We start from the raw sequence: 11,654 nt of genomic DNA, 5'->3' as shown, positions 1-11,654 counted from the left end.
TCTCCCCTTGTCCATAACCGTCAGTTTGCCTATGCAACTGACGCATCTCTATTCCTCTGCCGAACCGACACATCTCTCCCAAGTGTCGCATCTGTTCAGATGGTATATACTGTAACAGTAACGATCGAATGAAAAGAAGTTACCATTCACTTCGAAGAAGACAGACATTCCACGATGGACCTAGTATTATCAATAGGATAATCTAATCTGGGGAGTGCTGCCGTATGGCGGTTCCAGCGGAGCTCCTCCCCTAGAGGAAAGAACCCAAAAACAACCTGAATAAAACGAAGCATGCGAACTGACGACATTTTCACAGAAATCAAAAGGTAACTATTTTACATTGCTCTGCACAACTGCATGGCAATCAAGAGAGAAACGACACCTCTAAGGAACAGATTCAAAATCCGTTAGGAGTTACACATGGACATGGGAGCATCACAGATCAAGGGCCTATCACACTCTATCAATCTAATGCAGAGCTAAATCTGATCGACCTACTTCTCCCCTTTACAGGCTCTTTACACGAAAAAAAGGAAAATAAGAAAAATGATAATATTACCAAACACCAATGACAATCAAAACAAACGCCCTGGCTAGTACAGGTGCTCATGCTTCACTCGCCCTTTCAGAATGCCTGGAACAGGGGGTGGTGGTGAGCTTGGTAATCTATTTGTGCCATTACTTGCCATTGCAGATTGTTGTATCTGATGCCGATAAATATTCGGCGTGCTCGAGCCCTCGCATCCATTTGATATCGGCTCCGAAGTACCGGCATTCTCTTCTTTTCCATACGAGTTCAGTGCTTTTAGCACATACGAGTCATCGTGCAACTCAAATGGGGTGCTGCAGATTCAGAAATGCACGTGTCAAAATAGTCAGGACGCCTTGTGTTGATCTAAGAAACAGAAACATAATAGATTCATAGTGAATCATTTCTTTCAAAAGAATTTATTATATGATGATTGGATATGTTCTATTCTTCACTTCTTAGACAAAATCGACAACCCCACTTGGCTTTTTCCATCTGTCTACCCACCATGAGACCGACCAAACACGTGTATCAATATTAGTTGGCATCAAGTCTAAACTTGAAAATTGTTTCAGCGGCACCTTCTGGTTACTAGAAGCCGCTCCAGTTTAATCATATCACTGCATTATGCTATCATCAAATTTTGATCTAACAGCTGAGATTTTATTTCCCATTATATCCTTCCCATATTTTAAATGTGATAAGAGGCCTGCCCTTCCAGTCATGGCAAGAGAAAAAGAAAAGCCAGGTATTCTTAGATAAACTGGAAAGCTCTATCTCCAGAGGAAAGTAAATAACAGAATTCTTGTCTTACGTATTAAAGTCAAAATGCACCAGTTGCATATCTTCTGATATTTCAACTTCGACAGTTGCATGAGGGCGTGTCTGCAGGATACAAAAAAACTGTCATTTAGCCTGACATTATGCACAGAAAGCAGAACTGTAAATAAGAGAGTAAAGAATAAGTAATTTGAAAATTATTCACCTGGATAAGGATGAATGGCAAGGCCACTCCACCCGAAGGAATGTTTCCTGAACCATACAGCTGCTCATTTCGGTTTATTAAGTTTTGCATACCTAGATACTTCATATACCAGAGACATCCATAAATATATCAATCACAAATTTGACCATGAGATAAATAAATTTCAAAATAAGAAAGATTGACTCTCAATCTAGACCAACAATCCTTGGTAACATTTTCTATTCCAACATTAAACCCTAAGAGCAGCCTTTGTATTGCTTACTTATTACTCCCTCTGTAAAGAAATATAAGAACGTGTGGAGAGTAGGAACGGCCGCTTACTGCCAATTTTATGGTCGAAATAGCCAAGGGATGGATTTGCATTTTTAAGACAGTGGGCTACTAACAAGTTACTCCAATTTATCCACTACTGAAAGAATGGAATTATCTAATTAATACTGCAGAGTCCCGGTCTTCACGCTAGAACGTCAGGACCATTGATTTTGAGAGGCCAAGGCCAGGAACCAGCCAAATTTTAGTTTGTTGAACTCTGGTCAGAACTACATGTGAATTCGATCTTTCTTCCTTAATCTCAAGCAGCAAAGATCATAACAAACGTAATTTCAGTTTTTGAGTAGCATGGAACATCACAAAAAAAAGAAACAAAATATGCAATGCTGGTCTGTGAAGAGTAAATAATTGACAGAAAGCAGGCGGACATATAAACAATTCCTAAAAGGTTGAGAACATCCTCTTATTATTAACATATATCAAATATTTATTCTGCGGCATACTCAAAACTGTAGACAGGGAACTGGGTCAATGAGGTGGACCCCAGTATTGGACTTGAGCTAAGCATGCATATTGAGACACAATGGTACACGGTACACCAAATAAATGCTTTTTTGTTAGGACATTATGTTATGTCAGAGCCACGTGATCTGAATAGTACAGTACAATAAGTACACCGAACATTTCATATAGTTCATTTAACATAATCAAAGGAAAACAGGAGAAGTCATATCCTTACTTGATCTTGTAGCTCCTGCAAATATGCACTTTTCTTTTCAATCCTTGCTTTCACTCCGGCGAGATCCGCCTTTAAATAGACACAAATTGATGAATAATAATACTACAGAAGGTACATCTAATGTCAATAGCCATTGAGGGAAAATAGACACAACCTGCAGCTCTTCAATATCATTTATACTAGTCCGAGGCAAGCCTTTCCACTGTATTTCCTTCTTATCCTTAGATATAATGTCCATAGCCATCAGAACATTCAGTGCATCATAAACCCTCCTTCGAATATTTTTCTCATCATATTGTTGCTGCATTTTAACACAGTGAGCACATACACGACAAAACAACTAACTGATGCAAAGGGCATTCATATTTCTTAACTGCATTCGGATTATCAGGATCTGGCGGTTCAATATTGTTATTGGGGTCTGTAAACTCAGCAACAAGTTCATCTGCCACCTGACAAAAAAGGTAAAATGTATGAGCTCTAACATTTTAGTTTCATCAATAATCTACATCCTAGAGATTTCAAGCAACCAGTACAAAAAGAAAGAAAGAAATGTAAATATCATTATCGGCACAGTAATGAAACAGGATAGGTTTCACAGTTTCAAGGAACTCCAAACATCAAAATGCATATATTGAAGGTAGGATACCAGTTTAAAGAGTAGTAGTAAATGGGGGATAACTCACAAGACTAGCGGATTACAATGACTTTCATCACAAAAGATCTTAGTGATCAAATGGTGATGTTACACCATGGTGTGCATCTGTGTTTGCAGTTTCATGATATCAAAGGCATGCAAGTTTGATTAGAACTAGTATGAGAACCAATCACCCTCAAACTGATATAGGGCTGCGTTGATTAAACCAGGTGGACCACATGAGCAAGCCAACTCAATGTTATGGCTAGTTCTCCCCTATACTGTGTGGAAAATGCACATTACTCTATTTCAATAACTGGTTGGATCTTAAATATGGAGCAACGAGAAAACGTATGCGAAGGAATAGGGTCACATATCAAACGATGGCCACTTCACTCCAGTCGCAAGCCTAGCCTTAAGCATCCCCCTCCTTACGGTTAAGGGTAATGACTTCAAACATGGCCAGCTCCTATAGTGTGACAGGCGGTGTGTACAAGGCCCGGGAACGGATTCACCGCCGTATGGCTGACCGGCGATTACTAGCGATTCCTGCTTCATGCAGGCGAGTTGCAGCCTGGTTTCTGGTTAATATATGGCAAAACGCATGCGGCCCACACAAATGATGAAAAAATAACAACAGGAATTTTGAGCTAAAAACTAATAAGGCACTAACCTCATTATATGTTGTTCTCCCTTTACTTTCAACTTTCTCGCAAACTGCAAAACACCAAACAGAACACATTGTGATACCTCTGATGTTGGCAGAAAGTGTACCTCTACTCAATAGGCATGACCTCTAGAATGGACTACAAATGAATGAACAACAAAACGGAAATAGACAATAAAAACAAGCTCTGCTCATTGTTTGAACTTTCATTTGTGCTGTTAATGGTCAAATTATAAATGTGAACATGATACCTTGAATTAAACAGGTACTAATACAGAAAGAGAACAATTCGACTGACCTTTCATACTGAACTGTCGCAACCCCCGGCCACCTTTATCAGGACCAACTGCTGCCGCTCTTCGCTTCTTCTTCTTGATGCTGTTTGTGAAAACACTTAGTGCACTAAACCAATTGATACCAGCTATGGTAAGTATCCTTAGAAGTACTCCCTCTGTAAAGAAATATAAGAGTGTTTCTCTAGTGATCTAAATGCTCTTATATTTCTTTACGGAGGGAGTAGAAGTTTAAGCTACAGTTAACTACGAAGCGGCAAGCAGCAGTTTCCATTATTTGATGATTCCAAGTAAATATAAGCGTATATAGGATGGATATTAGATGAGTAAACCGAAGAGAGACACAGAATTGCACATTAACTTCAATGCAACCTTATACAATCTGCAACTATATGGCAGAACAGAAACCGTACGACTGATATTTTACTGATCAACATGACAGTGCACACCAGTATGAGTCTACGAAATAAGGATCGGATCTAACTCCAATTACAGCAAGGCTAGCGTGCAAGACGTAATCCGAAGAACAGCCACGGAAAACACTACGGATCAGCGAAAACTCTAATATCCAGCAGCATCTGTCGCTAGAAGGCAATTTGGGATCGCGGTAGATGGCAGATGGGGAAACTCAATCTGTCAGGCAACCCGAGCAGAGCGATGTCCACGAACCTGATGGGGGCCTGCGAGGAAGGCGCGTCGTCGCCGTTGATGTCGAGGTTGTTGAGGCGGAGGAAGGCCGTGCCGTCGCTGGCGGGCGTGGACGCGGCGGGGCCCGGGCCCGCGCCGTTGGCGGCGGCGGGGCCCTGCTGCTCGCTGCGGCTTGACGGGGAGCCGCCGGCGCTGCCGCCGCTGGTGGAGGCGGAGTGCGCGGGGCCGCTGGAGGGCGGCGGCGTGCCCACGGGCGCCGGCTGCTGCGGGAAGCTCGGGCCGCCGCCCCCGCCGTTCTCGTCCGGGCGGTGGGGGACGCCGGAGACCATGGAGGCCGGGATCAAGCGGGATCGGGCGGAATTGGGGAGGAGACGGGGCTGTGAAACCCTAGCGGGGCGAGGCGAGGTCGGGGGGCAAATGGAGGGAGGGAGGGAGGGAGGGAGAGGAGGAACTCGTTCGGGAGAGGAGGAACTCGTTCGGGAGAGCGGGGAGACACGCGAAGCCCAAAGCCTTTAATCCTTTTTGAGTTTTTTCCCTTGGCTCGTTGGGTTTTGTGATTGGGATTTGGCGGTTGCGCGGCGGGCGGGCGGGCGGCGAAGGGAAAGGTCGTCACCCAGCCGGACTCTGGTGTCATGGTGCTCTTCGCGGGCTGGATATTTTTCTTTCTCATACATCTCGTCGATTCTAATTTAATTGTGGTAAATTATTAGATGGATTCGGATAGTAAATGACAGTATCAGAACCAAAGTACTAAATGGATCACAAATTCATGCTTTCGGGTTATATTTACACATGTTTTTTTTCCTTTCTCATCTTATTCTCAACCTATTTATTCATGTTCTTTTTACAAAGGTAATTTGGGTTGAGGGTGAATTTCCCACGAAGAAAATTTGAGGTTGAACACAGAACGAGGAAAATATACCTTATTGTGTCTACACATGAGAACTGCTCAAGCATGTAGGCACAATATGCCCGACCCGGATTACATCCAAACTGCCCTCCTTTGACATAAAAGGTCCCCGAGTCCCTCGACCAAAATCCCAACTAAGTCACAAGTCCCGTCGCTTGAAAATTGATGCATATGAAGTTTTCAATCTTGCCGACTTCGCTGGAGTGTCGTGTGCCCATGCTCCAGCAGAGGTACCAATTTGCAATATTGTTTGGGAAAATTTTGTTTTTGCCACTCTAATTTTTGTCTACTTTACTTATGTCATTCTAGAATTTGACATATCAGTTCTGTTACTCTTAGTTTTTGACAATACATCACAAATGTCATTCCGTGGCAAAAACAATAATTTTTCATTTCACTTTTGTCACTCTTAGATTTTGAGAATGTATCACAATTGCCATTCTGTGGCAATCAAAAACTAAGAGTGACAAAAGTGAAATGTCAAATTCTAGAGTGGCATAAGCAAAGTTGGCAAAAACTAGAATGGCAAAAACAAAGTTTTCCCTTATTGTTTTTAGGTGCTTCTACTTCAATCTAGCATTGATACCAATTTAGCCACCACACTTGCCCTACTATAGCAATCATCAAAGCACCACTGAACGTGGGCTCTTTCATTGTCATTTCATTAGCTGAGCTGATCTAACGTGCTAGTAACATCAATGTACATTGCACATTTATCAGTTGGATTAAATCATAGACTGAAGTTCATGATCATTATTATTTTTGTTGCTCCATTGAAAGTTAGACTTCATAAATAAATAATTTGATCCGACCATAGTAGCTCTAGAAAGATTGCTACTTGTGAGCTGCATTGGGATTTTCCCCGAAGAGTAGATGAGATGCAGTACAGTAGAGATAAATATTTCCCTCAGTGAGATCCAAGGTTTATCGAACCAATAGGAAAATGACGCTAACCCTCATGAACAACACATGCACATGTTGGGAATCGTTGCATGAAAAAAAATTATATGCTCACACAATGATCTATCCATGGAGATGCATAGCAACAAGGGGGAGAGTGTGTCTACGTACCCTCGTAGACCGTAAGCGGAAGCGTTTCACAACGCGGTTGATGTAGTCGAACTTCTTCGTGCTCGATCAAGTACCGAACACACAGCACCTCTGCGTTCTGCACATGTTCAGCTCGGTGACGTCCCTCACCTTCTTGATCCAGCAAGACGTCGAGGTAGTAGATGAGTTTCGTCGGCATGATGGTGTGGTGACGGTGATGATGAAGTGATCTCCGCAAGGCTTCGCCTAAGCACTACAAAAATATGACCGGGGGTGTAAATGGTGGAGGGAGGCGCCACACACGGCTAACAATTGATCTGGTGTGTGCTAGCCCCCCCCCCCAGGTGGGAGGGAGAGGGGAGGTTGCCAGGAGGCGCCCCAAGTAGGTCGAATCCTACTTGGGGTCCCCCCAAGTGCCCCCCTGCCATATTTAACCGAGGGAGAAGGAAAGAGGGGGGGAGAGGGAAGTGGGAATCCTAATCCACACCTTCCTTTCCCTTCTCCCCTTTCCTTCCCCTCCTTAGGCCGGCCCATATGGGGGCGCACCAGCCCCTTGTGGCTGGTGTGTTTCCCCTCTTGGCCCATAAGGCCCATATCTTCTGTCGGGGGTGCCCAGAACCCCTTCCGGTGACCCGATAAGTACCCGGTAACCCCCAAAACACTTCCGGTGTCCGAACACCCTCATCCTATATATCAATCTTTACCTCTCTACCATTTCGAGACTCCTCGTCATGTTTGTGATCATATCCGGAACTCCGAACAACATTCGGTCACCAAATCACATAACTCATATAATACTATATCGTCATCGAACGTTAAGCGTGCGGACCCTACGGGTTCGAGAACTATGTAGACATGACCGAGACACCTCTCCAATCAATAACCAATAGCAGAACCTGGATGCCCATATTGGCTCCTACATATTCTACGAAGATCTTTATCGGTCGAACTGTTATGACAACATACATAATTCCCTTTGTCCATCAGTATGTTACTTGCCCGAGATTCGATCGTCGGTATCTTCATACCTAGTTCAATCTCGTTACCAGCAAGTCTCTTTACTCATTCCGTAATACATCACCTTGTGACTAACTCCTTAGTCATTTGCTTGCAAGCTTATGATGTGTATTACCGAGAGGGCCCAGAGATACCTGATGTCTACTACGCAATCTTCTTCTTGTCGACTCGTGTTGGGCCTCCAAGCGCAGAGTTTTGTAGGATAGTAGCAAATTTCCCTCAAGTGGATTACCTAAGGTTTATCAATCCGTGGGAGGCGTAGGATAAAGATGGCCTCTCTCAAACAACCCTGCAACCAAATAACGAAGAGTCTATTGTGTCCCCAACTCACCCAATACAATGGTAAATTGTATAGGTGCATTAGTTCGGCGAAGAGATGGTGATACAACTGCAATATGGATAGTAGATATAGGTTTTTGTAATCTGAAAATATAAAAACAGCAAGGTAGCAAGTAGTAAAAGTGAGAGAAAACGGTATTGCAATGCTTGAAAACAAGGCATAGGGTGCATATATATACTTTCACTAGTACAAGTTCTCTCAACAATAATAACACAATTAGATCATATAACAATCCCTCAACGTGCAACAAAAAGTCACTCCAAAGTTCCTATCGCGGAGAACATGATATGAAATTGCTTGTAGGATACGAAACCATGATGACCCACAAGTATAGGGGATCTATCGTAGTCCTTTCGATAAATAAGAGTGTCGAATCCAACGAGGAGCAGAAGGAAATGACACGCGGTTTTCAGTAAGGTATCCTCTGCAAGCACTGAAATTATCGGTATATTTTTGGATTTTGAAAATTTTAATTTCATTCATTGTTGCACGTGTAATGTTTCGTTGGTTTTTTATGTAAGACAAATTTATATTGAAATTGTATTTAATCTGACTAGAAATTTCGGGATAAAAATATTTCGGATCCCATCAAAATGTGGGAAATTTTATTGAATTCCGTTTTGAACGGTTGGTTGAAATTATTAATCGTTGTCCTAGCTAGAAAATGGGTTGTATTTTTAACAAACTGTAAATGGGTTGTAGTAAATTCCATTAGAATTCAAAAATGGGTTGTACATTCTTACAAATCTCAAATGGGCTATAAGTTCTCTGCCACACACTTATGGGCCTACTAAGTTGACGCGACTCCTCAAAAAAATAAGTTGACGCGTATGCAAGGCTTTGTCAACTTATAGGCAACACACGGTTTTAGCAACAGTGGTCGTTGGATGTCCATCCAACGGATGTCGTGCTTCTTCTTCAATCTCGGATATTCTAGCTTCACCCGCCCAAAAAATGATTCCTTCCCTTGACATCTGGGGCGCACCGTTTCAGAGGCTGACCTGTGGGCCTACTAAGTTGACACATACCAAGGGATTTGTCAACTTAGTCAATATAAACGATTCTAGCTACAGTGACCGTACGATGTCCATCCAATGGCCATCGTGCTTCTTCAACCTCTGGTCTTCTAGCTCCAACCGCCCAAAGCAGCGCCGGTCGTGCCGCCTGCTCCCGCCTCCCGTGGCCAGTAGTGCTGCCGTAGACGCCTCACAACCCCCTACAACTCCCACCGCTGGACAGGACCCGCGGCGACGGCAGCCTCACACCACAGCCGAACCAGTGAACCCTCGTATTCCTCTCCGCGTGGGCATCCACTGTCGCGTCTTCCCCGGCTCTGCGTCGTTCCCTTCCTAGGCCTCGCCGTTGTCCATCGCCTTGGTGCTCTTGGCGCGGCGTGGTCAACGTGGTCAAAGAACGACTTCCATCGGAAGAGTACTATACGTGGAGAGGCTGACAGCTGGGTTCACGGCTGCAGCAAGGAAGTGCCTCCTTATTACGCAGAAAATAATGATTCCTCCACCTGACAGCAGGGACCCACCGGACGGGCCATCGTATTTCACGAAAAAAACGTTTCCCCCTGACTGCTAGGACCCACCAGCTACATCTTCGCACGCAAGGAAGTGTCTGACAGTCGGGACCCACCCGGTCGAAGCATACGTAGCGTTGTCATTCTGGTCGCGAACGTGTACGTACATACAATCGGTCTGTCTGTAGGCTGCAGCAATGGACCGTGGCCGTGTAAGGAAGGGCACGTGTCGTAGTAGAGGCGCGCACGTAGCATGTACACGTATGTATAGCGTCCAGGGTGCAAGAAATTAAATACGGCCACGTACATACATACGGGAGGGTGTTGGGTAACGTAGCAGAAATTCAAAATTTTCCTACGTGTCACCAAGATCTATCTATGGAGAGACCAGCAACGAGGGGAAGGAGAGTGCATCTACATACCCTTGTAGATCGCTAAGCGGAAGCGTTCAAGTGAACGGGGTTGATGGAGTCGTACTTGTCGTGATTCAAATCACCGATGATCCTAGTGCCGAACGGACGGCACCTCCGCGTTCAACACACGTACAGCCCGGTGATGTCTCCCTCGCCTTGATCCAGCAAGGAGAGAGGGAGAGGTTGAGGAAGACTCCATCCAGCAGCAGCACAACGACGTGGTGGTGGTGGAGGAGCGTGGTAATCCTGCAGGGCTTCGCCAAGCACCACGGGAGAGGAGAAGGACTTGGGAGAGAGGGAGGGGCTGCACCAAAGGCATAAGGGGTGTTTCAAGAGGCCCTCCTACCCTCACTATATATAGGGAGCCCAAGGGGGGGGGGGTGCGCCAGCCCTAGGAGATCCAATCTCCTAGGGGGCGGCGGCCAGGGGAGGTTTCCCTCCCCCCCAAGGCACCTAGGAGGTGCCTTCCCTCCTTGGGACTCTTCCTTAGGGTTCCCCCTTCACCCTAGGCGCATGGGCCATAAGGGAAGTGGCGCCCCAGCCCACTTTGGGCTGGATCCCTTCCCACTTCAGCCCATGGGACCCTCCGGGATAGGTGGTCCCACCCGGTGGGCCCCCGGGACCCTTCCGGTGGTCCCGGTACAATACCGATGACCCCGAAACTTGTCCCGATGGCCGAAATAGGACTTCCTATATATAAATCTTTACCTCCGGACCATTCTGGAACTCCTCGTGACGTCCGGGATCTCATCCGGGACTCCGAACAACATTCGGTAACCACATACAAGCTTCCTTTATAACCCTAGCGTCATCGAACCTTAAGTGTGTAGACCCTACGGGTTCGGGAGACATGCAGACATGACCGAGACGTTCTCCGGTCAATAACCAACAGCGGGATCTGGATACCCATGTTGGCTCCCACATGTTCCACGATGATCTCATCGGATGAACCACAATGTCAAGGACTTAATCAATCCCGTATACAATTCCCTTTGTCTAGCGGTATTGTACTTGCCCGAGATTCGATCGTCGGTATCCCGATACCTTGTTCAATCTCGTTACCGGCAAGTCTCTTTACTCGTTCCGTAACACATCATCCCGTGATCAACTCCTTTGGTCACATTGCGCATATGATGATGTCCTACCGAGTGGGCCCAGAGATACCTCTCCGCTTACACGGAGTGACAAATCCCAGTCTCGATTCGTGCCAACCCAACAGACACTTTCAGAGATACCTGTAATGTACCTTTATAGCCACCCAGTTACGTTGTGACGTTTGGCACACCCAAAGCACTCCTACGGTATCCGGGAGTTGCACAATCTCATGGTCTAAGGAAATGATACTTGACATTAGAAAAGCTTTAGCATATGAACTACACGATCTAGTGCTATGCTTAGGATTGGGTCTTGTCCATCACATCATTCTCCTAATGATGTGATCCCGTTATCAACGACATCCAATGTCCATGGTTAGGAAACCGTAACCATCTATTGATCAACGAGCTAGTCAACTAGAGGCTTACTAGGGACATGGTGTTGTCTATGTATCCACACATGTATCTGAGTTTCCTATCAATACAATTCTAGCATGGATAATAAACGATTATCATGAACAAGGAAATATAATAATA

The 11,654-nt window shown here is 45.0% G+C and overlaps 1 protein-coding gene across 1 annotated transcript; it reads right to left on the bottom strand.

Annotated features, from left to right (window-relative positions):
* Positions 1 to 280: 280 nt before the first annotated feature.
* Positions 281 to 5,235, bottom strand: LOC125552648 (transcription factor-like protein DPB). The gene is made up of 9 exons (XM_048716279.2): positions 4,790 to 5,235; positions 4,126 to 4,205; positions 3,834 to 3,877; positions 2,898 to 2,975; positions 2,678 to 2,824; positions 2,524 to 2,592; positions 1,515 to 1,613; positions 1,344 to 1,414; positions 281 to 843 (listed from the first exon to the last, which is right to left on the bottom strand). The coding sequence occupies exons 1-9, from the start codon at positions 5,095 to 5,097 to the stop codon at positions 594 to 596; spliced, it is 1,146 nt and encodes a 381-aa protein (XP_048572236.1). The 5' UTR covers positions 5,098 to 5,235; the 3' UTR covers positions 281 to 593.
* Between the last annotated feature and the right edge of the window lie 6,419 nt (positions 5,236 to 11,654).

Source organism: Triticum urartu, chromosome 4A (genome assembly GCF_056163025.1).
Source record: "Triticum urartu cultivar PI428250 chromosome 4A, HENAU_Tu73, whole genome shotgun sequence".
Lineage (NCBI taxonomy): Eukaryota > Viridiplantae > Streptophyta > Magnoliopsida > Poales > Poaceae > Triticum > Triticum urartu.
Note: the sequence above shows the minus strand (reverse complement) of the source record. Positions and strands in the feature narration are given on the sequence as shown.